Source organism: Spea bombifrons, chromosome 12 (assembly GCF_027358695.1).
Source record: "Spea bombifrons isolate aSpeBom1 chromosome 12, aSpeBom1.2.pri, whole genome shotgun sequence".
Lineage (NCBI taxonomy): Eukaryota > Metazoa > Chordata > Amphibia > Anura > Pelobatidae > Spea > Spea bombifrons.
This window is the reverse complement of record NC_071098.1, coordinates 10,455,770-10,481,865: the sequence shown is the minus strand read 5'-3', so window position 1 is coordinate 10,481,865 and position 26,096 is coordinate 10,455,770. Positions and strand designations below refer to the sequence as shown.

General features: G+C 44.7%; 1 protein-coding gene across 5 annotated transcripts in view; it reads right to left on the bottom strand.

Annotated features, from left to right (window-relative positions):
• Window positions 1–1,289: 1,289 nt before the first annotated feature.
• The window catches only part of SAMD11 (sterile alpha motif domain containing 11), a 75,013-nt gene continuing 50,206 nt past the window's right edge, over window positions 1,290–26,096 (bottom strand). For all 5 annotated transcript variants that reach the window (XM_053452299.1, XM_053452300.1, XM_053452301.1 and 2 more), the window contains exons 6-14: window positions 25,651–25,743; window positions 20,513–20,674; window positions 18,407–18,557; window positions 10,954–11,069; window positions 10,598–10,676; window positions 9,187–9,884; window positions 5,557–5,681; window positions 4,568–4,678; window positions 1,290–1,803 (exon numbers count right to left, since the gene is read on the bottom strand). In XM_053452299.1, the coding sequence (XP_053308274.1) occupies window positions 1,564–1,803; window positions 4,568–4,678; window positions 5,557–5,681; window positions 9,187–9,884; window positions 10,598–10,676; window positions 10,954–11,069; window positions 18,407–18,557; window positions 20,513–20,674; window positions 25,651–25,743 (1,775 nt within the window). In that variant the 3' untranslated portion in view covers window positions 1,290–1,563. The remainder of the gene's footprint in view (window positions 1,804–4,567; window positions 4,679–5,556; window positions 5,682–9,186; window positions 9,885–10,597; window positions 10,677–10,953; window positions 11,070–18,406; window positions 18,558–20,512; window positions 20,675–25,650; window positions 25,744–26,096) is intronic.

Sequence of the window (26,096 nt, the reverse complement as noted above, 5' to 3'; positions counted from 1 at the left end):
TATGACGGCGCAGGCACCAAAGGGCCTATCCAGCTGGAAACTGGGAAGGGGGATAGGTCTTGGGGAGGAAGAAGCAGAAAGTAGCACCAGGTGGAGCGGGTGTCCCTTTAGATCGCTCGCTGCCCCCAGAACCCAAAGGCCGCTCCGGAGTCTCCGTGACGGTTCCCACGTACCGCAGCGTGTTTATTACAAACCTTGTAAACCCCCCCCCCAAATACAGTTTCACTATTTTATGAACCTTCTGGAATTGGAGACCCCCCACTACTAAACACGACACATTTGATTATTACATTTTTTTATTGTAACTGGCTGCTGTCGGGTGATCCGTTAAGAGCTGAGTTTTTTGTTTTTTTTAACAAAAATCGCTAGTTGTACCGCTTATCTATTCCTGTTTAGTTCCCCCAAATAGAAATGAACATGTGAGGGGGGCGGATGAATAGGAGGGATGGATTGTGCAACTTGTAAACAAAGCAGACCCTGAAGGGTGAGTACCGTATCCGTCTGCACAAGGCTCTATGACTTGTCTAATGGGTGAGGGTCTTTGCCCATTCACAATCGTACAGCGGGCGTTATGTGGCGCCATCTGAGGCTCAGAATCGAGTCCATACAGGCACATCTTGCAGCCGCAGCCATGATTCTCCTGTGACCAACATCCACTGTGAAACGCCTCCAAGGGATAGTTAAAAGATTGTCCAAAGCTCCCCACATCTCCCGCAAACACCCCTAGCCCCCTCACCCACAAACACAAACCCCCATCACTTCCAAAGAAGTACACAAAGCAAAACCAAGGCAGCTGCAACGAATGAATGTGCGCGTCACTGAAAGGTCCCTTACGGTCGTGTCCAAAGTTCTTATTTCACCATGGAGAGAAGGAACGTTGGGTAGGAACAGGCGTGAAAATCCCTTCTAGCAGCAGAGACCAAAAGGAATCCCGATTCCAGTAGTGTACCGACTGCTAGGGACGTGGCAGTGCGGCTTCTCTTTGGTACAAAAGGAGGTTGCAGGAAATGCATAGACCATGGAGACCGTAGATCAGCCTTCTCCAAAAAAGCGGTTGCCGTCCTTTCTTCCCACTCTTCTCCCGCTCAAGTTCCAAGCGACTGTTCCATCCTAACACTCTCGGGTAATTCCATCTGTTGGTCTACACCGTGTGATTTTCTGTATGGCTGAGGATTTTTGTATTTTCCTACCTACGACCCAGTTGTCCATCGACCTCCTCTATCTGTTTTAGACAATGCTGGCACAAATAGTTATTTTTTCCCACCAGTCTCTCGCTCTTTTTTTTAAGCTTTGATCTCTTTACAAAGTTGTCAAAGGAAATAAAAATATATACATACATCTATTTATCTGTTTTTCTGCGAAGGCTTCTAGGCTTTTTTGGACCAGTAATGGTGGTGTAAGGGCTCCCTGCATTGCTTCTTTAAGCCTCTTCACAGATCCTGCAGTACAGTCATGAGTTACCCAAGCAGCTGAAAGGAAGCCGCTCCGAAGCAAAGTATCCCTTCCTGTCCGAAGCTTCAGGAACGCAGCGTTTAAAGTATCCAGGTATAGGAAGAGGCAGAGTTACGAGAGGGATTTAGCAGGTTCGGTTAAGTAGGTTGATCCACCGTTCTCGTGTTTAGGGGAGATGCGGCTTGTGGGCAGGAGAGAACCTGTGTAAGGGGAACCAGCGCTGCCCGTAGAGGGAGGTCTGATCTCGCTGCCAGCCAAGTCTCTGTCTGCCGGTCTCAAGCCAGGATGCTGCAAAGGGAACGCCACGGGGAAGCTGGCCATGTAAAGGACCCTTCCAAGTCTCTTGGCCACCTGTAAAAGAAAACACAATGGTGGTTACAGGTGAGATAGCGGATAACATCTACCATACTGTTCATTGGATAAAAGCATCATATCACCAATTAAGGCGTCACCTCTTTGGTGGCTGGGATGATGTATATCACATACTGTCCATAGCATTCTGCACACTATGGGTGATGCACTCACCGCCATGGAGCTGAAGTAGTAACGTCCCAGGGCATATAATATGCAGTAAGGGATAGAGGTCACAGAGAACATTACACTCCATAAGATAAGCATGGTAGTGTTAGTCTCACAATACCCATATATTACCCATATATCACTATTTACTAAACAAACAATCCTTTTCCTTTATAAATACAATGACTTCTGTCTATAGTGAATGCAGTAAAGTCATTTTTTCCATAAATACCGGTATATACAATCCTTCTCAGTAAGGTTGGCCAAAATTCTTCCCGCCATAGCGTCTTGCTCTTTTTATTGTAGCAGATTTATATGCGTATCAGATAAATGTTATTTCCTGGAAGTAGACTCTGTTTCAGTTCTAAGGCTTTACGTCATTTTGTAGCAAACATACATGGGTTATGATTTCTGTGCAGTGACATATCTGCATCATGACATTAATGTTTGGATGAATTCAGCGTTAATTTTCTTTAAAAGTAGAACAAAAAGATGGAAACATTTGGAAATCGTATCAGTTCAGATATTTTTTCGCTCCCTCACATCTGGTTGGAGAGCACATTTTATTTTATTTTGCTTTTTTTATACACCACAAAATGTTTATCCTGAGTTAGAAGACCTAATTTATGGTTTCATATTTGTACGGATTGTAAGGGTGATCCTATGTTATGATATTTCTCTAAAAGAGCTGAAACAGGCTTACTATTTCATAACCAAAAATCATAACCACACACATGATCACCCTTACAATCCTCCTCCTAACTCAACTGCTTCCACAGAAAAGTCCCAAGTTGGACTACTTGGATGATCACCTTCTGCCCTCTCTTAACTCTTCGTGAGACTGAAACGGTCCGTGGGCCTGAAGCGATGGGTTTGAAGTCATTTTATGGTGTATACGGGTGAAGTTGATGTTTTATAGGCTGTGGTGCGCACTGACACTGTACCAGGGAAAGCATGTGTTTGAGATGGGATGGAACGCAGATCTCTAGCAGTAAAACTGATTTATGAGGCAGCTACTGGAGACATGACTTAACCCCTTATCGTGCACATGGTCCTATTCTTTAAGGTCTGTAAGGAACCCACCAATGGGAAGTTAGAACTTAGATTTTGGTTGACAGTAATTCATGTGACCTTATTAGTCTGATGATGCAGTGGGGTCAGCGGAGTGTTCTATCTACACCAAACATGTGAAGTTTATTAAAAGAGCCTTCTGGCCGGTAATCAGAAGCTCCCATCTCTCCAGAATGTACAGGCAGCTGATGAAATCCATGAGGCTAGAATAATTAATCAAACTTTAGCAGAAGAAAAGCACTGATCCAGAACCTAAACACACTGTTCTGTTCTGAGACTTTATCTCATTATCTCGCATGTGGCATGTGTCATACGTGGAAGTTATTACATGCCCTTGATCATGCGCTAGTATGTACCTTGAGTCTGTTTACTTTATATAACTATTCGAAAACCTGCTTTCTGTGGGTAAGTGTGCCTTTAAGACAGTTATCTCGGCACACGCCGACTACGTGTTAGGCTCATCCAGAATATGCATGATACTGTTTGGAACCAAAAATTGCTTATTTTCTCCCAAGGGCAGAATCAAGGCCAAGGGATATTTCCTTAAGTTATAAGGGGGGTAAAAACTGCTCTAGAAAACAATTCTCTCTATCTCACCCCCTCCACGTAGCAAAAATGTTCCATAATCTGGCCTTGGAGAGCAACCTGCTATCCCTACCCCTCCCCCATCCGCTAAACTGCAGCACATTTCTAACGAATTGATCCATGGGGAACAATTGGCCAAAGAACCTTTTTATTACACCCGTCATAAACAGCCAGGGCTGGAGGGAAAGCCATAAACTGCAGTTACCACTTTATTATAAGGCCTGCAGGCCCCAGCACAATCCTATTACATTGTGTTAGTGTGTACGGGTGTGCTACAGTCTGCAGCCCCTCTGCGTGAGCAGCACAGTCCCGATACACATATTACATTGTGTTAGTGTGTACGGGTGTGCTACAGTCTGCAGCCCCTCTGCGTGAGCAGCACAGTCTCCATACACATATTACATTGTGTTAGTGTGTACGGGTGTGCTACGGTCTGCAGCCCCTCTGTGTGAGCAGCACAGTCTCCATACACATATTACATTGTGTTAGTGTGTACGGGTGTGCTACAGTCTGCAGCCCCTCTGCGTGAGCAGCACAGTCTCCATACACATATTACATTGTGTTAGTGTGTACGGGTGTGCTACGGTCTGCAGCCCCTCTGTGTGAGCAGCACAGTCTCCATACACATATTACATTGTGTTAGTGTGTACGGGTGTGCTACGGTCTGCAGCCCCTCTGTGTGAGCAGCACAGTCTCCATACACATATTACATTGTGTTAGTGTGTACGGGTGTGCTACAGTCCGCCGTCCTGATACACTTGGTGCTACTCGCACTGCTCATTCTCTAGGCAATTTTTGCCCTAGTTCTGTATAGAAGAATCGTTTAAAATGACACATTTTAAGTGTTCCATGCAACTACTGTCCGGATGGGGAACTTGTCCTGCCTGTAATTTGTTGGCCTGTGGCATGTGGCTTTAAAATTCTAGAAAGCGATTATTACCTGAGCTCTTATCTTCAGAGCCGGTCCAAGTTTGAGACCCATATTATTTAGTAAGTGCTCTTCGGTCAGCAGAGGCAAGGTCTCCCCATCGATACTGTGCTCCCGAAATACCTGCAGGGAATAGATCATGGAGTCTTAACTAAAAGTGTAACAAGTTCCTATGGCTGCGCTCAGTTCCTTGTAATTGCAGTGAAATTGGGCGCTTTATGATAAAGTGACATCATGTAAAATATTTTACAAGCCGCATTAACAGGCTGGCACAATGATTGATAAACGGATACCCCTCACTAAAGGCACAGCACAAAAATAAGATGGTCGCCCCCAAGTAATTCTGTATTTATGAGATGATTTAATTGCACGGGACATAAACCCTTTTATAGAACCCATAAGGCCAGACTCAGAAGCCCAAAACATTTTTTTCATCTTGTTTTATTTCGTAACTCGAGCGTGATGCAACCCGACTCTAATACACAAATTCTTCATCCGCACCTCACACTCATAAACACGTCTTCCCAACCCTCACACTGGATCTTCTACTTCCTCCAACCTCTCGCTCCTCATTCCGTCTCCCCTTTCCTTCCTCCCATTTCTTTCCTCCCGTCTAAAATGCTTCTGCACCCCGCTCCGGCCCTGCTGCGGGGAGGGGAAGTGTGGCAGTGCAGGTGGTTTTAATGAAGCATGTCATACGGGGATTAGCACAGGGGGAAAGGAAAGGGAATAAAATCAGCCGTCAAGACTCTCCCCGCTCCAACTGTGACGCAGTGTATAGGAAAGAGGACTGTTAGAGGGCATCCCCTAATGATCAATAAAGGACCTGGGCCCAGCTTCCCCTCATAACGAGGAATAAAAAGGAACTTGAATAAGAAGGAAAAAAAAAGGGGAGAAGAGTCAGAGAGCTACCGGGAGAGTGAAACCCGGGACTAGTGCTAGACGATCTTAATCAAGGCATGATGGGATGGTTGGTATGTATAAAGGAGGCAGACTGTTACCTGCACATATTCGCCGCAGCCAGACAGACTTCCCACAAAGCTGCACACATCCTCCACTGTCCATTTGCTGAGGTCCTCAAGCACCACACTCTCCTCCCCATCCAAGAAGAGTCCCCCCATGGCACCTGGGGAAAAAAGCAAGGAGCAAAGGGAGTGGGGAGGCAAGGTGAAGAAAGATGGGAAGGTTGAGTGAGGAAAATTGAAAAGGTGGGGAGGAAAAGGATGGAGAGAGAGAGAGAGAGAGAGAGAGAGAGAGAGAGAAATGCATTAATCGTTAAAATCCCATAGAAAACAAGGCGGCAGTGAGCTCAACAGATGAACGTATTCTGTAGCCAAACATCCATCTTTAATGACCTGTCAACACCATGCAGGGTACAGATTTTGCTCTCCCACAATTCTTTCCAAACAGGGGAAGAGTCATGAAGAACAGCTAATTGCAGCAGGAGACGAGGTGGTCGCAGATACATAAACGATATCCGTCAGTCCACGCAGGGGACTAGGGGTCAGCAGGAATTCAAAGGGTGGGAGGGGAACGGAACAAAAACTGATTTCGGCTCAATTATTCCATGCGCAGCCTGAGGTCAGGCCGTGCCGCTAGCTTCCCACAAATCCCGGAGAAGGTGGGTGGCTAGAACCGAGCGCAACATCCCAATTAGCCACTTCCTCTGGCTTTTGGCGGCCAGGAGTTGCCACAATGTCTGGCGGAAAGGAGATGGAAGAGGCAGAGCTGTCAGCCAGCCTGAGAGTTGGCGGACGCTGACAATCCTACCTGCAATTAGTGACGTGAACCCATAGGCTGGTGGCCTCATGTATAGTAATGCGGCACTGCACACCGCAATCATAACAGTTAATAGGAGAGACTGCGAGAAGTTCTCCTGATACCGAAACGTAGCAGGCTATAAAAATAACCCTCTGCCTCGTGTGTCGGGGTAGATATGGTGGGGGAACAGGTTTAGGTTGGTGCGCTCGTGCCCGGTTGTATTAATTGTACTGAGGACTAAGGATCAATAGAAAGGATCTTAGCTTCCTTATCTGTCCCCGGGGTGCGTGGGGAGAAGGGAGGTGGGGGGGAGCAAGCCATGCACTGGAGGGAAAGACAAGGTCGGTCACAGACAAGGAGAGGCAGACAGGAGGGGGGGCAGGATTGGCACTGATAAATTACCCCCTCCCTGTTCTCACTTCACAGCTCCCAGCCACACGGGGGTCAGGGGAGTCATATGTGATGGGATGCACAGCTGCATGGCCTGTCCTGACCTCGGGTTTTAACTGTGGCCTCCAGCAACTATCCTTTAACCCTTTCACAACATACGTGGCAGAGTATTTTATTTTCAAATTCTAGGTGGTTAATGAGATGTTTATGATCCGGGACAGCATCAAACATCGACCCCAAAGACCCTACACAATATGTAGCTGCTGCAAGGTTCTGCTGCAGACACCAAACTACTTCCAGTTTGCATCATGCGCAATCACACAGAAACATAGAACATAGCAGATCAGACCCATTCGGCCCCATCTAGTCTGCACTGCTGTAAAGACTCAGACCTTAATCAGTCCCTGGTCTCATCTCGGGAGCCATATGCAAACTCGAATGCCATAATGTACCCATAGGAGCTTTTCTTAATAGAGGATATTTTCTGTAATAATGAAACTGTATTACATCACAGCCCAGCCAGGCACTCTGTGCTCTAATTGTTCCAGTGTGTGTCCTGCAAAAGTGATCTCAGCCCGAAACTAATAAATCTTTGGGCTGATATTTCCCTACGCACTTCCATTAAATTGCAGAGATTATTAATCCCTCCTAACGAAAAAAACCACGTATTCCCCGTCCCCCAAAGGGGATACTAATACTAATCGTATGGCATTTAATATGTCCCAGAAAAGTTAAAACCTCCAATAAATAAAGTATTATAAATATTTCTATATATCAAAATGAACCTGGTCCGTGGGTGCAGATCATTGACAATGTATGAGAAGAGAACTAGGAACTCTAATGAATCATTCCTTACCTGCAAAGCCCACTATGAATATGGCCAATCAAGAGACCTAGATAGTCCCAGAAGCTTGCAATCCATTGTACGTCAGTTAGCCAATAAAGTTATCACCTTCACCAAATTTGCTCTTACTCTTTCTATGGGTAACACGGTACAACTCTATACCTTTATGTCAATACAAAATACTATAGTAAAGTATCCTGGTTTTTAGCACGGTTTGGGTTTATTACAAAATGCCGACAAAAAAAATTATTATGGGTTCTCCTAAGGCTTTTATTATCCAGAGACGTAAAGGACAGTCTGAAGACTACGTGTCTCAAATCTGAACAGTACCTAATGTCAGACACAGACACGTTCTGACGTTACTGTTAAATAGGACCGAATATTTTTAGCCTACCTCTATATTCAATTATTCTACACCTCTATATCCAATTATGCCAAGGCTATTATGGGTCAGCAGCTAGTCACATGGCTTCCTATTGGCTGAAATTGCACATTGGTGAGTTGATTTGCCTTTTAATTTTGGGCGCCTATCTACCTCCATTAAATGTATTTGGTCTGCATAAGGAGATAGGGAGAGTAGTGGTTACTCTCCACCTCCACCTGTAAGTATATGGTATGTAAAAAGACAGATCGTTTGTGGGTTCCTGCAGTATTAGGGCTCTTCGGTAGTCTCGCTGATTGATGGTGGAGCCGGCATGGTGGGTTTGATGAGGGTTTGTGGAGGGGGGGTTAACAGGAAGCCTTTGGAACAGTGATAGGAATTCCATTCTCCTAATGTATTGCAAAATCAATACCGCTAAATCCAGTCCCAGCGCAGCCGTCTCACTCGATTACCGGCGGCGTGAGTCTGGGCAGACGAGGAAAGGCAGAGGGGGGAAATGGAAAGAAGGGGTGTCCCCGCACACCGGGCAAAGCCGGCCTGTCAATCACCGCTAATGCGTTTCTTTAAACCCAATCAGTGATGAGTTCAGTAAAACGCAATCACTGCACAAATGCTAAGCGCCAATGATTAAACCTTTGATTACCAGGGATAAGCAAAGCACTCTACAACCTGTCACAATCAGCTGCGGGGTTAAGGTTACCCCGTAATAATACAATAACGGTGATTAATATCACACACTTTTGCCTTTGGAGGGGTTTAGTAAATGCACAGAATTAACACTAAACCTCTGGCATGCGCCTTCGCTCTCTTACATCTATTTTTAGTGAGGTTACGACTCCCTGTAACATTTAGAATACGGTGAAGTTAGGAATCCACCTCGACGACAGAGACCCTTCAATCTCCGCCGCGGACAGAGACCCTTCAATCTCCGCCACCTACTTAGGGGGTTTTAGAGAAAAGAAGTGGCTTTTAGCGTAATGCTCTGCTTTAGATTGCACGCCAACAGTTAATTTAACTCCTGATTTCTGGCCTGAAATAATTTCATAGCGGCTGGAAACAAACGATGTTCAGATGCACATAATGCCAGTGATGATTGAGAAGATTGTGGGGCACGCATGGCGGTTAATATATTTGGTCTTTATACTAACTACATCCGGAGAGGTTTTCCTCTTGGGCACTGGAAATATGGATTTCTTTGGTTATATTACGTTCCGTGACAAATACAGAAGTGACCTTCAAATACACGGCACCTACCTGTGTGGAAGTAAGGATTGACAGCGTAGGGAAATCCAAAAGGAAGTGGCTGTGGTGGAGGCACGGTGCCAGAGGGCAAATATTTCCCCTCTACTTTGCCGATTCCTGGTCCCAAAAGGTGAGTAGGGGATTCTGATGGGCCACACGGGAGGCTTTGGTGGGTGTGAGCATCACTTGGCTCCTTTACAGGCTCCCCTCCTTTAAGAGTGTCTTTGCCCTCCTGTAGTTCATGGGACGAGGAAGAGGCAGCACGCTCGGCTCTCAGGCTATCGCTCTTTTCCTCCGCCTCACTTTCTGAATCCTTCATCTCCTCGTCGTTGCCCTCTGACACCCCTTCCCGCATACGCAGGTCCAGTTCCTTGGTTTCATTGTTGCCATGGGATTCTGTCCGATGATGTGCAGCCTTCCGATTGGCTCTCCTTGCACTACTAGACTCCTTGGGAGGAGGAACGTTGGGGACCCCTTGGTGGTTGAGGGACAGCAGGGGGGTGTTGTTGTGTCGGAGTACCAGCATGGCATTTCTGCGGGAAAGCTCATCTCGCAAAGGGTGACCCTCCGGGAGCTCATGCAAGTTCCGAAGGGCAGGGTGATCGGGGGGTAAACCCGGGTGAAGGCTTAGAGGGTCACCAGCCAAAAGTCGTTGCCTGTGTAAATTCTCCAGTTCTTTTTGGCGGATGATTTCTGCCGACATCTCAAGTCTTAATAAAAAAAAATATATCTATATAAATTTTAGGACTAAAAATAATGCAGGTACAGAACTATGTGAAGAATACAAAACAAATCTATTCTCAAAATACTTGTCAAGTCATAGAGATCTAAATATATATATATATATATATATATATATATATATATATATATATATATATATATACACACACACACACACATACATATACATACATACATACATACTACTGCTAATAGGTGCACGGCATCCTAAAAGCAGCTGTCACATTACACTTCCCCACATAACACCAATACCGGCAATAACTCAACGAGTGGGCACAGGACGGAAAGTAAAAAAGGTTACTCATACTTGGCAGCCACCCAGGAGAAGCGAAGGAATTTAAACATGCACGGGATAGACATACGGCTTCTGAATGTAAGATGAGGTCAAGGACCGATTAAGGTCTGAGCCTCTAGATCAGAAAAAATGGGCAGACTAGATGGGCCAAATGAGTCTGATCTGCTGTTAAATTCTGTGTTTCTAGGTATGTAAAAAAATAGATAATAAAATTGTCAACACATAATGAAAACTTGTTTATGAGATGCCAAGTTATGGAAAATGGATACATGTGTGTATGTGTACATATTATATGTATATACATACATGTATATGGCATGTATATATATGTACATACAATCTGAAGGGGGGGGCAGAGTGGAGGTAAAGGCGTGAGAGACATACCTGGCCAGGTTTTGTTTTCTGAGCATTTCCTGCTGCCGTGCGAATATCTCTGCTTGTGCTGGCTGCAGGAACCCGTAACCTGCAAAAAGAAGACATGGAACTCACACATTCTGCTAATAATCTAATCTGCCAATTCCAATGCAAGGAGTCATGATATTAATGTTACCATATGCAGCATATTGTATGGATTTTGTATTTTTAGTGGACATCTAAACATTCATTGCTCTGGCAGTTGCCAATGATTTCCATCATTACTCAAGCTTAGGTCTACCGCCATTTTTTAAGAAGAACAAAACCACATTTTTGGGGTAACCCCTGATTAAGCATCTTCCAAAAGGTGTGGGAGATATACATACCTGGATTCTGACACAAAGCGGATGGCATCCCAAGGAAAGGTGGCCTTAGATGTGGTCCCAAAGCGATGTGAGGTGCATTCTGAGGTGACAACAGTGGTGGTGGGTGAGACATCTCCCTACAAGAGAAAGGTTGAAGTATATTAGACAAAATCACCATCAGCAATTTTTACATACATTCCGTAGGAAATATACTAAGTGTTATTGCTTAGCCCTACTATAGCGCAAGGATCCATAATCCTCGATCTGCTTTAGCAAGTGAGGTGTCCAAATGATGGAGGACATTCAGTAAACTGTTTGCAATCGTTTCAGATCCCTTAAGACTCGATGCGATAATCTAAAATCGTCCTTGACACTCTACTTTGGTCTACAGTAAGCCTCTTCCAGACACATTATTTCACAGAACGATGAGACTTGTAGAAAAACACCTGACAGTTTGTGACTACCTGTGACTCATGGCATTTGATATTGTTGAGGAATCATGACTCTGAACACAATTACATTGGTATAAAAGAAAAATTTTAGGTGGAAAATAGTTTTAGCGGCTATCTCAATGGACGTGACTTGCATCTACCTTCCAACGGTTGTGCTTTTTTAGTATCATTTATCACTATGACCGAGCAGTTAAAGCCAAGTCCCCGAACCTGTACAAAAAGTTTACGCAATAAACCGAGGCCTCGAAAACCAGCGAGTGGTCCTATTTCCAACAGGACTATATAGTTCTGCTTTTGAAATAATAGTTTGCGTTCACCCAGAACCACCAATAACCTGGAGTTCTGTGACATGGGGACATCGCCCAGCCCCTGTCGGGTGCGATAAAGAAGTTCCATAATTCATTAACATTCCGGTGACAACAGAGACTGATGAGGCCTGTGAATTCCTCATACATTAGTAATACCTCGATAGCCAAACATTTCGACAGCTGAGCTGCTTATTCCAACATCTGGGTACCACTCCCATAACTCACACAGCAACTGGACTGAGATGCCGTGGCAAGGCAACGCAACCACACTAGCAAAGTAATAAGGCAATAAAACATTAATGGCTCTACGATGCTAAAGATGGATGAGTCTCTCACCGCCCTGCCTTCATTAACATTAACCTCTCTAATGTAGGATGGAACCAAATGAAAAATTTCACCTCTCTTGATTTATTACGCTGTGTTCTATTATCTCCTCCTTCCTGAAAACATCAATGGAAATAAACTGGATCGTAAAAAGCCTCAAATATTGCAATTATCCAAACTTCCAGCCATCCGAATGAATGAGGTTACGCTCTGAACATCCTCCCAAGCCGTATTGCTTTCGGTTCTATGACACGCAGGACTAAATGAGTTTTTGGTCATGATTTTGTTTTTTCTAGTCCTAATCCATTGATCAGAAATAAGGTATCCACAATCTGCTTAACGGTTCATTTCATTCTCTCAAACCCCTGTCAAATGTTTGCCATGTATCTATATGGCGTCTTCTAATGGCCTGAATGCTGGGGCAGCCCTGGGAACCCTCATTGTTCGGGGTCGGAGGCAAACTTCTGAAAGCGCAGATTCCAATGGAACATTCAGAAATTGTTCTGTGTCTGTTGGGGCCTCTGTGATCCCCTCCGCATGCTGGGCGCCATTTTTGGATTGCCAGCAATATGGGTACAGACAAGAATCTCCCAAAAAAACGACAGAAGGTAGTTTGGAATGTGAGACGTATCAAACCCTTTAAAAGGAAACGTTAGGTCTAATTCCCCAGAGGCATTGAAAACACTAGACGCAGCATTTTGGGAACGTCGTTTCATCAAGGCTTATACTATAGAGAATACAAGGAAAATATGAAAAATCCTTCAGCGGACAAAATAACGCCGTATCTGTACGATTTCTCTCATCTTTAGAAACAAACTCTACCTAGAAACAGGCACCCAGAGCCCCTCTGCTATGTTTTTCTCTCCTCGGTCTTCAGCATAAGGCGCAGCTGCTATAATCCGTCTCCTTTATATTTACATCCCCCGCGTATCGCCTCTCTCCCTCCTCCATCTCTATCTCTCTACCCTCACACAGCACTAAACTAATTGCCCAGCTCGTGGTGTCTGAGAGGAGCGGCCATCGATTCCTCGCAGCTGAAACGTCCTGCTAATCGTATCAGCGCTCCGCCAGTTCCTCGCACTCGTCTGGCAGCTCCAATTAATCTCAGGTAACGCAGAAAGTGACCTTCGGCTCGGAGCCGGGGCAGCAGCCAAGCGATGCTTATGTAATTACACCGTGAAGTGTGTAATCACCTGGCCTAATCCCCCAGGCCCGACAATTAGCCGAGGCCTCTGTCGCTGGGCTGCCAAGTGCTCTGCCACCCGGACAGCCTGCAGATGAATAACGGTCAATTAAAGCTGCATGGCGGGGGCGAGGAGGTGTCCGGTCGATGTAATTAGCTGTAATCATGGGGAGACGAGGCTGCCAGACGCGAGGCGGCTTTTATATAGGATGCGATGTGGGAAATCAGGCAGAGATTAACCATTTTGCAGCTTCTCCCATATACAATCAGCTCAACGCAAACACGGATACAGTATTTGGTCACCAACTATAACGTGTTTACGCATGGACTTCAAACACAAGCAAAAAAAAAACTGTCTGGCAGACACAATGTTCCCACAATAAATCCCGCATTTCTGGTGTGATTTAATTGCTGATCTCCCGTCTCGCGTCAGATTGTTTTCCTTTAGTCGGGAAGTTTAGTCTTTTCATATAACTTTGTATTCATCACTCATTATTCGGTAAGATACGCCGCGCTATCCTGATACTAAGGCGTTACCGTGCTTATATTTCCAATAATATGCAATAATACCCCCCCCCACACACACACACACAGATCCCTATACAGGCAGTTAAGAGTTGAGGGCAAGCCTTAGATTCTAGCCAGAGGAAGGGGTACTGTGTATTAGAACTATACAGCCATAGGAAGGGGTACTGTGTATTAGAACTATATAAGCCCTCTGGCTTCCATGCTCCGATGAACTGGTCCCTCATGGACAATCAAACACGTCCGGCCTCAAAGGCTTACAGCCAAAACACATTACAAGGTTTTACTAGGCTTGGTTAACCCTGTCCTGGCAGACTCCAATGCACGGTTGCCATAGAGACTGTTCCCACCGGACCTCTGCAGAGGACCAATAAAGTTAGAATGCGGCGGTCAGCATGATGCAATTATAAGACGTGGTTCTGTACGCCTCCCTGTAATTTCCATAATTGAAACAAGGAGGACCCCTACAGCCTTTTCACGTCATCGGCGAGAAGCCGTCCGAAATCTCTAACCGCAAATATAAGTGCGGAGGAGCAGAGAAATGTCAACGCGTGTATCACGCAAGAGAACCGCGGGGCATGCGAATTAAAAGCTACCGGACATAACAAGACGCTCTTACGGACTATTCACATCACACAAAATACTGATCATAGTTCTTTATTCTACATCATTATATTAATAAAAATAATATACACGTCTCGGGGGTAACTATACGCAGTACCATGCGACGGAGTATTTATGCGTTGCTCCTATCTCTTCGCACGCAGATCCCCATTGGATCTTTGGCACGCAGACACAAGCTTGTACAATTTAACACATCTCACGCCATGTTGGTGTGTTAAGTTCCCTCAAACAATCAGCAAAAGATATACACAGTGTGACCTATCCATTGTGTCTCAAAAGGCAACGGCCGCACCTGCGTACCTGCCTGGTACCTGACAGCAGAAGGGGACATCAGCATATTCTGTTCTAGAGACTGGCATGCACATAAAGGGTTAAAAAGCTCTGCTTGTGCGGAATACACTTCTTGGTGTACTCTGGAGCCAAGAAACGCAAGGGACTAAAGGATTTGGATTGTAGCTCTGTGGTGGCTAATGCAATATCTTGCTTCGCCGGCTCCCAGCCGCTGGATCCGATGTCTGCGTCTTCACTTTCCGCTCCTCGGAGCACGGCTCCTCCAGCCATCCAGGGCATTAAGGGATTTGAGCTGCACGCTGCTAAATTTGATATGTCCTTTAACAGGAGACAAACGGCTCACGAGGCTTTAAAAGAATCGATTTTTCTTTAACAATAAGCGCTAATGGCCTTCAAATAATCAATAGTTAAAGTTATTACGGGGCTACCCATTACACAGTTAAAACGCGCTACCGTTCATTTAACCCAGCCCTGTCTGCAAGCGGGCTACAGTTACGTCTGCGCATGTAGATGTATACCCGGCGTAACCTCAATCTTCACGCCTACCCCAATGGGCAACAAACTGTCTGTGAACCCAACCTCCTAAAAAAAACAAGGAAAGCAAGAACATATCCCCTATTCTGGAAACCAGCTGGAAAAGGTTAAAATAATAAATTTTGTGTAAATGTTTCCCGGGACACAATAAAACCCTAATTCCAGCCCCTTTAAATACGCAGAAACTACGGTAAAAATAATATGCACGGCTGCCATTGCCGCGATGAGGGTCGGCTATTCATTTGGCGCCTGTGCCTTTAAACAAAACCCTCTTTATAAATAAGAAGAGGAGCGGATGTAAAGGGGGTGCTCTGATTGAGCTCTGGGACTGGCAATTATTCCTCGGTTTATCGTGGCGGTAATTTCCTGTTCCAGCGCGAGCAGCCGCTGCTAGGATGGAAGGCACCGTGCCAGGTGATAACAAATCCCAGCATTCATTTGGCTTTGGAATGGATGGATTTCAGAGCTGTGAAGATACTCAGTCATTCTCCCTCCCCTGGAGTTCCCCCACAGGAAGCCGGGATGGAATCTTAACCCCATGCCAAGCCTTGTCCTCCCTGCGCTCCTCTCCCTTAGAGGCTGCCTCTCTCCGGTTGCCATAAATCTACCTTCCGCTGACGCACCCGGCCCGAGGGAGGGAACCGGCATAGAACAAAAAGAGGGAGTTTGGTTTCACGGCTCCAGTTATGTGCTCCAGGCCAGCCAATTCCACGATCTACTGTTAACTCTTAAAGGGTACAGATCAGTCTGCAAGCACATAGCGCGAGCTATCAATGAAATGTTCTGATCGGCAATGAAATCATCTGCAGAATGTTACTTGGGAGACACAGCGTGTAACTTCAGAGTCACGATTTGTCCCTTCTAACCCACAATGTTCTATTGCTCAGGCAGACTCAAACTCAAAACAACATTTTAGCAGCTATTGGCTAATTTAGACCAAACGGCTCTTTTTAGAGTCCCACTGAAATGCAAAATATCAGAATAATGTGAAACGTCAGGTCGATGAAGCCAAAAGAAAAAAGAAATGGTACCGTATCTAGGAACACCTGAATCAATTGCCAATTCATTGGCTCCTAAAAAAGCCTGAAGTATACATCTTAATGAGATTTGCGAGGCACCGGAAAAATAGATCTGTTGACTTGAACGATACATAAAGTTAAAGATCCCAATCAGTCTTCCGGCATTCATTTTCATATTGCTGCCAAAAGGTTCTCCGGTGGGGGGGTCAGACTCAAGGTCACAAAGCATCTAAATCAGGTTGATTCCTAAACCGACCCTTTTACTGAGGTTATTCAGTCTGGCCAAATGCTGACAATATGACAACGTGAAAAAAATGATATGATATAAAAACACATTAACGTTACGACCAAACGTCTAAGACTCAGGAAAGTTCCATCCGACTCCTTAATGCTTCAACTAGAAAGGAGGTGCGGAATCCCTTTAGATACAATAAAAAACAAACACGCTGGATCTGGACTGTTTCAATGACCTCTGTGACAAGGAGAACCGGATACTGGTGGATTCCGAGGAAGAGAGAGTCAACAGAGTTTAAAGGCTTGTTTAGATCTTTATTTATTATTATTTTTTTAAGTCTGGCAATTAGCCCTCCGGCAGCCAGATAACTCCACAACGTCAAGCCGACACCAGACAGAAGAAAAACAACCACACTTTTTGTTTGCCAAACATTGATCTTATAGAAAGCCTTGGGTCTTTCCCTCCCTCTTACTGGAATCAACCGTTATTTAGTGCTCTGCTGCCAGAATCAACGGCAGAAGATCTGGACCTGCCCAGAAAAAGAACGTTTTTTATCGAGTGATAAACAACCACCACATTCCCCCGCTTTCCTCCCAAAACCCAGAATACAGAAAAGGACCATCTCCCTTCCAGATGGAAAGTATAGTCCCAAGCCAGAATTTACTCCGCAGACACACTTTTCTCTCTGGCTCTTTCCCCCACCCTAACATGCTTTCTTCATCTTCTTCCCCGACTTCCCTGGAAGAGGTCCAGGCCACACAGAGGTTGGGAGGTTTTCCTGGAGTTATGCTGGACAGGAACCATGCGATCCTCGCAGCCCTGGCGTGTCTGTGTCTGCAGCGTTCCCCACGATGGGGAGGGTTAGCCAAAGTGCAAGCCCCTTCGCTCGCCTCTGTTCCCACAACACTGTCACGCTTAATGCGCTCCTACCGGAGAGGCTGAACCCAAGCACCATTTATAAAGCAGGGTCATCACTTCACAATTCAGTAGGATGCCGGATTCTTCAGTATGAACGTTTTTCTACGCAAAAGTCTACCAATAAGTATTTATTTTTTACTTTCAAATATGTGAAAACACATAATGTGTTTTTGAGCAGGTTACTGTTCACTCACTGCAGGGCACTGGGGGCTGCGTACAACGCACTGCAGGGCACTGGGGGCCGTGTACAACTCACTGCAGGGCACTGGGGGCCACGTACAACTCACTGCAGGGCACTGGGGGCCGCGTACAACTCACTGCAGGGCGCTGGGCGCTGTGTATAATTCACTCACTGCAGGGCACTGGGGGCCGTATAGATTTTATTCCTAATCTAGTACCAGGGAGAGAGGGAGCCGACAGCTTAATCTTATCACCTTTTGAATTTGCCATGAAAAAGGTTCATAAAGCTAGATAAATGGCCTAGCAAGACACCCGGACACATGGGTGCCTACCCCAGCAGAGCTTAGCGGGTAAACCTCCTTCTACAACCTGCTTATTTTAAACACTTGATAAGTTGATACAACAGATTTTTACCACTTTGCACAATAAGCAACACTTCATATATGATCCCCTTAGTCTGAGGTTTAGATCAGCTTTAATACCGTCCTGGGAGGTATCTTGCAAAAATGTTTATTGACATGCATAACGTGGGCTGTATTAAGCCATGAATGGGTAAAAATATATATAATATTAAGTGATATGAAGAAGTCTACACATATCCTGAAATCAATATAAAGGACATTCAAAGTAAGGAAGCCAAACTATAAAGTAATATTTATTGGGCTTTATTGTACAAAGGGGTAAAAAGAATACTAAGGGCAAGTTGTTCTACACCTTCTTTATCTTTGAAACAACTTCTCAAAGCTGGATAAACTTAAGAGGTCCTTATCCTAAAGGACTGTGATACACGACACAATGCCTGGGGGTTTACGCATCTAGAAGGACCATTTGGCTAATGGTGGCCACTCAGCACAGTATGTATATTTTCTGGGTTGTGTTACCTGTCTGTGAAGTGAGATGTGTCTCGGTGCTGCGGCAGGCCCTGCTTCCTCCGCTGACTCGAGGAGTTACTGGATGAGGGAATATGAGCTTCCATAGCCCCTGGATTTCGCACCACGGCAGCTGCCACTTCTTGTCGGGCTCGGAGCAGATCTGCAGGGAAGAGAGGAAAAACCTGTCAAAGACCGGGAGGGAGTCAGGTAGGCAGCGGCACTCAGATGAGCATCCAGCAGAACACCGCAGATCTGCAGCACCTCCCCACGTTGCAGCTCCGTCACCGACGTACCCTTATGATGTTTACCTGACTGCTCGCTCTGCTCATCCCGCTCCTTCACGCTGCCTCGCTCCATCTCTGCCCTTCTTTTATGTTTGTGCTCCTTTTAGCTGCGTCCTTTCCCTTCTCTCTACTTTTTCCCCCCTGTCTATTTCTCTCCCAGTTCTACACAATGAAAACCACATGTTCGCTGCCATAGTTACTGACGAACTGTGTTTTCTATAAACGCAAGCAACGTATTACTCAGTCACCCCATGGTGGGGGGTGAGAGGGCAGAGAAACGGTCTGATTTATATGCTCCAAAGTATAAAATAGGTCACTACAAGGACCATAGAGCGAGGGGAAGCGCTTGGCAGGGCACGAGGTTAAACTGCTGTCCGAGTACACATGGCGGCTGTAATACCGGGATAACCATCAACTCAAAATATTGATTTCTTGGCATCAGTAAGCGATTCTGCTGATAAGGGTACGGGTTGTTTATATCGCCAAAGTCAAACGGACCAGACTTGTAAGATGGCATTGAGAGTCAATGGTTTTTAGGGGGTCAAAATGCAGGTCTGTCTCATGGGTCCTTAAACCGTGAAATGTTTAATATTTCCGCACAGTCCTCCTGAGAAACAACTTTACTCGTGGCCCAGATTGGCCCCAGTAAGGGACCCAGGTCTTAGTATCCACAATATACAATATAACACTGTCTTAAACAGAAATACATTGTCACCGCATTAGTTACCTTAACCAATCCTATCACATCCAATGCCCTCATCACAAATATACATTAATAGATGTAGAAACGGATCCCTTCTCAGTGAAGAAAGAATTATCTGGGGTTCTATTTACCTAAAGATAAGAAAATATCTTCTTTCTATTATCGTCACCTTAGTGAGATATCTTAATGCCTGAAAAAGTATTTCCACAATTTGGTGAAAAAAAACCCTTATTCGGTTAATGAGTCCCTTTTCCCGGGGTGAATAACAGCGAATGATCAGTTATTGTGCCGTTAGCGTGAGCTTTTCTAAGATGGCATCTCGGAATCTGCTACTTATTGGAGATGCATTCCTCCCCCTCCCCAGACGGGTACGTTTTAATAAATGAGGTCCGCTCCTCGGCTCTCCCTCACCGCTGAGAGTAATGATTTTAATAAATCAAAGTCCTAAGGATGAAAATCTTCGCTAACCCAGCGGAAACAGCCGGCGGGACTCCCGCTGATACTATCTACCGGCTGCCCACCAGGCTCGGGGTCCGCAGGATGTCCCTTCGGATTATGGTTTCTGCATTGCTGATACTGAGCTGTGCTTGAACCATACCAGGGATTTGGCACGGTCACGGAGGGAAATCTGCTAAGAATTATTCTGACGGAACATTTTTTTTTATAGTTTAACACTGTAATTGCCAGGGGGTTGTGCAATACATTGGAGCGCTGTTGGAAAGTTTCCCGGAGGCCCTGCGCGTCTCCGTAAGGAATGTAGTCCTCACGTTGAGAATTTCGCTCTCATTCTAAAGAGGAATCTCACTGGATTCGGGAGAAATGTGGCGTCTATAGGATGTATTCACAGATTTTTTTCCCGAACGGCTTCCTTTATGGTAACGCAGTAATCTTTCACCTTCTGTTAGGTTTACGTAGGACCTAAGTCATTGAGAAATGTATAGGCATAAGGCCTATCCTGTCTAGGGCTCATCGCCTAAAAAATGCACTTTTCAAAACACTGCCCAAGCCTTCTTTATTTCTAATTATTTGGCTACCAGCAGATTTTCTTTGAAGATGGAAAACATATGTGGGGTATTTTAGAGCAGAACGGTACCACTTGCCCGAGGCATGTCCATTACTTGGCCTTACCGCTGTGTGTTGGCACTGCCATTGAATTTGCCAGCTGGTAGAGGCGTTGCTGCTGCTCCTCGAAGCTGCCATGCTCGTTAAGGGCCGACATCATGCGCCTGTAGTGCTCCTCGGGGGTCATTTGGGCCACCGGCTCCTCCAGCAGAGGCGTGTGGGAGTTTTCTGCATGAACAAGAGAGCAATTCAATCTTCATTCACCCAACACTGTACACATACATCAAAGTCAGCACACACGGCGTGTTATATATACGGTTTATTTATCAAATCATCCCAGGGTTCAGATAAGCGATATCGTTTAGATTTTCACCAAAAACGGACATATTAGCCCCAGAACTTTATTAATCCTTTGAGTGCCAGAGGGCGCTTAACGCAGTACTAAGGGGTACAAAGCAACAAATCTCTTGTTTTAGTCTTGGTTAAACCCTTACACACGGTGGAAGGAAAAGATATCCGATCCTGTGGGTTTTATTGTCCTCAAAACCATAATTACCACTTCACAAGCCCCTAGAAGGGCAGGATTATGGGAGATGAAAGGACACGTTGAAGCCGCAAAGGTCTATGTACCAAGAAGCCCCTGTGACATGTTATCAAAGTGCCTTAGTGTTGGTAATGGGGATTATTTTCTTTGACAAACATACTCCTGCATTTTACAGCAGGGAAGCGATAACCTAATCCCACATCACCTTCCACCATGCACGCGAACCGAGGCCCCGCACTGTAGGAACATGTTTCAGGCACGCTTGTAAATTGGGGAATTCTATACATACAAAGCCATGTCATTCAAAAAAGTGGGTGGTGGTCCAATTAACCATTTGAGTGCTGGTGGGGTGCCAACCCCTTTGGTCCTCCATAGGTATAATCACGATTGTTAATGTTAAAACCACGAAGCACATTGGGCGCACCTATAGGACCAGCGGCACCGGCAGCTGCACGCTAATCACAGACACGCCGTCGCCTGCCTATTTATAGTCCTGTCACCTGCACAGAGAGGTACGCGCTGACCTTTCTGTAAAGAGACATTGCGAGCCTTGGGAATAACGTGACATTTATACAGCTGGGGCTGTGAAATTTAAAGGGACTCGAGAGCAAGAAAATATATATAAAAAGAAGAATACTAATGATGAAACCGCTTACATTAAAATTGCTTTATACAACATATAAAACATTCAGAAGCAGGATTATCGGTAGGAAACGTGACGACGGCTTGTTTTAAGCCAATGGGTGCGCAGTTGCCACTTTGACTTTTCCTACGAGTGAAAGAATAATTATCTGTAGCCTGAACCGGGGTGTAGCCTCTAGCTATTCTTGTTAACTGCCACAAAAAAAGTGAGCGCCCTTAATTACAACGGCTCTTCTAAAAGGGGAGGGGAAAGAAAGATAAAAATGGCTACCATCAGCCGTTGCATACAGTTCATTTGTGGATTTTTTTTTTTACCTAGCAAGATAGATCCTTTGAATGTTTCTGACAGGATCTCAAGCATTCACCATATACCGGTCAATTACTTGCTTCAATCTGATTGATTTAGGATGCCGATTTAAAACTGGCTTTATGGTCCGTATGGCCAATATCTTTCATGCAAGGTTTTAAAACCCAGGAACTTTCTATTAGTGTTAGTATCTTTATGCATGCAGACAATAAGTGGAATACATCTTTAGGTAAAAGGATTAAAAAATAAAACTGGGCCGCTTAAGATTCTACCTGCTGACACAGAGATAGAGGCCAGCAGGCTAAAGAGAACAGTCTTCTCATATTCCTTTATCAGAATACGGGGGTCATTAATTAGCTGGAAGTCCAGACAAAACCGATCTGGAGCTTTATGTGGATTCAGCGCTCGCTAATACCATGCTCGCTGCGGCTTTCCTGTGTCTGCTCTGGTCATTACCAGCTAATATGGCCAACGACTGGACATTGATCCGGCCAAATCTCCTGCAGGCACCAGAGAGCCGATGTACAGACCAGACAGCGGCATCTGTCTGTCTGTCTTCCCATTCCGACTCGCAATGAGAACAATTATCTGGTGGCCGAGGCAGAAGTTGCAGCTTTCATAGCCAGCCAATTAGCGGTTCCTGAACCGTCTTCCCGGCAGCTTGAAAGGTTGAGTGGGTCGCTGAACGGATAGACAGCCAAGCTTCCCCTCAAGTGATATCTTACAGAGTGCGGGAGACCTGAGCGTAATAGGAAATATCTTCCCATTAACTGCTGGAAAGGCCTAGCAGATACAGTTTCAAACCCTCCTCTCTTTCATTATGGTGCCACAGTCCCTACAACCACCACAAACCATTAACAACCTATTCAAATTATTCCAAGCAGCAAAGGCAATGGTAGAACTGATTGTCTATTGTCTAAGATGGCAACAATAGTGATATAAATTCTGTATCCCAATATTGATAAAACACTTCAATGTGCAAGTGACAACAAACCTATAATGAAACATTTAAGAAGTTGAAGTGATACACAATTTGTTACAATATATCATTGTGTAAATGGTTTTGGGGATGTGTGGCTGTATAGAGTGACCTGAAACAAATTGTCAGATTGGTCATTTGGTCTTTTAATGAATATATTAACTAAGGTACCTTCCATTACCATTGTGTACCTTTTGCAAATGCATGGGGGGGGGTCTTTATGTATTTGCCCGTCCCCCGCTATTTCCATGCAGGAAATGTGTTCACATTTGTGTTATACACACATGATATACTTATTTAGACCCCCATACGCATGTTCAAAAATTGCTCTCACTGATTTAAATGGGAGTGCTTTCCTGCCACTGACCGCTTCAAGCACAACTTGGGTAGCCAAGTTAAAATGAGCAGTCTCTTTATATTGCATTATTTTATGATTACAACTGTGAGAAAGTATTGCTGCTGGCAGAGCAGGGGTTAATTTCAAGCTTCCGAGGCCAGTCATTGGTTCGTTCGTGACCATGCAATCTTATAACGAGAAAGATTCAAGGAGACCTCAAAACAAAGGAAGGAATCTAGCGAGACTCCAAAAATTAAAAACACTAATTATTTCTGATTAATTTAGTTTGGTAGAGCGAACAGGAAAGCGGCTTAGAGAATTAATTGCTAGGTTTTTTTTCATCATCATCATCTTATTTTTTTCCTGATCTCCACGCGGTGTAATTAAGCGCCGCGCTATATAAATGGAGAGCAGACACCAACTTCAGCTCCTTTGTTTGAGTGCCGAGGAGCATTAGGAGAGTTCTTCTGACTCGGAACAAGGCTGAATGGTTGGTTTGGTAGAGAGGCACGAGAGGGCAGGTAGGGAAAGAAGCGGTGGGGCAGGGATGGAGAAAAAGCCAAGGTGAAAATAGAGATCTATCATGAAAGATAAGAAGAGGACAGGAAAACAGACAGATGGACGGCCTGAGAAAGATGAGTCCTGCCGGGAAAATAAAACAGATTGACTTCACATGCAGCTCTGATCACTATCCTCCCGATGACTGCTTCCCACAATGCATTGCGTAGGGATATTTAAACAACAAGTTTGGGAACCGGCCCTGACAAATCAAGAAAATTAAAGAAAATGGCAAATTTTTTAACGCAACTATCTGTAAATTCATTTATCAAAACCACCTATATACTGTCCTTGGGCTACTGAGCTTTAGTTCGGGAAAGTTGATCTGTGACAAACCGTAGCAAAACTCTAACATATATATAAAATATATATATTTTCCTTATTATAATCCATAAACACCATGAGATGATTCAGAGGTGGGGGATAAATATCTGCTCTGATTATAGATTCTGGATCCAGTTTCCTAATTGCTCTGGTATACCAATAGACCATCGGTTTTGACACGACCGAACCATCCCTTAAATATGGAAAAGTCTGGAGTCTGAACAGCATTCTGCATGTTTAAAATGTTTAGTGATGTCTTCATCGCCCATCACAGTTCATCTTTAGATGGGTTACTATCATTATTCATAGATACTACGAGACGTATCATCCTGACAATTTAAATGAGGGACTTTTAACAAATATATATAAGAAATCTTTGAAAGTGGCATGTTTACCCATCCCGTCCCGTACTAATTTCACATGGACAGTCGCATTTTGTAGCTATTATAATACTTTTTTTTTAACTTAATTTTCTTCATCTGCACAACAGAACGATACGGACTCCTCTGGAAATGATTTAGGAGAGACAAACTGCATCATGACGGGATACATTGTCTTAGATTAGTGACTAATGTGAGTCCCACTGTCTCTACTTATTCCTCCGAGTACAAATCCTGCAGAATTATGCAATATCCCGGCTAAGTCTTCATAATGCCAAGGTCTCGTCCCTTAAATATTTATCCCTCCTTTTCAGCAAATTTAATATGAATTAATGGCGTTCCCATTACTTTGTCTCTGAATAAGACATTTTATCCTCCTACTACTCATTTCTCTGGAATTAATAACTGGATTTAAGAGAACTGAACTTGAAAAGTGCGGAAGTGATATATAAAATCAAAATCTATTAAGAGAAAAAATCTGCAATCGGTACTTAAATCTCGCAACATAATAGGTAGTAGGTAGGTATGGGAGACTCCCTTAGCCAAGAAGTTGTTCGGTTATGCCAGGCCAAACCGAAGAGCATCGCTGATTCTGATGGTTTTATCACCACAGCAGTCAATTTTGGGTTAATAGGGTGAATATTTCCTATTCAATCTATAGGGAATGTTTTGAGGGCAGACAGATGTAATGGTCCGAGGGAAGGTGACGGGACAGAGCTCTATATGTTGTTTGTGTTACAGTTTCGGAGTGAAGGCTCTGAATTTGGCAGAACTCTTCCTCATCGAGTCCAACACTGTCGGCTAAGATCGCGACTTAATGTCTGGACTTACATCATGTAAAGTTTTAGCTGCCTCATTAACACCCATCCGCATGCAGAGAGAATCATTAGCGTGCAGAGCGATGTCCCTGAGAGCAATGAAAGGGTGGGCTAATGAGGCATTTTTATCCACTCCATGGTCCGCTCCCCTCCCTCCTGCTACACTGTAACACTCCACAAACACATCACCTTGACAACTCTCCCTCCCTCCTTCCACGCCCTCCATCAACCCTACAATCCACCCCCCACACACACACACACACCACCCCCTCCATTTACAACCAGCTGTAAGGAAGCGAGCAAGACATCACTCACCCTTAGGAGACTCGCTTCTGGCTTTTTTGCTTTCCACAGGACACTCGCTGTTACTATTGGGAGAGCATTCTCGCTTCTTTCCTAAAAAGTCATCTGGGGGGGAAACAGAGAACAGAATATGAAAAAATACATTGGGAGAAATGGGTGTGGGTGGGGGCAGATAAATATCATAAAAATAGCATGGAAAACATATAGGTTTCATATACAAACAGTGTTTTACTATTTTAAAAAAATCATGTTGTGAAATTAGATACAAATGGAGCTTAAGCCTGAGAAAATAAGAGATAACGATTATTAGGAAACAACCGTAAAAGCCTTTGCGCCGTGCACGGATGTAACCGTGCGTTCTGCTTGCCCCTGCGTGGCACGCCGGTTGCTCGTGCAGAGCGAGGATCAATAAAAAAAAGATTTCAAGCTATAAAAATATTGAACGTAGGTTATTCCTT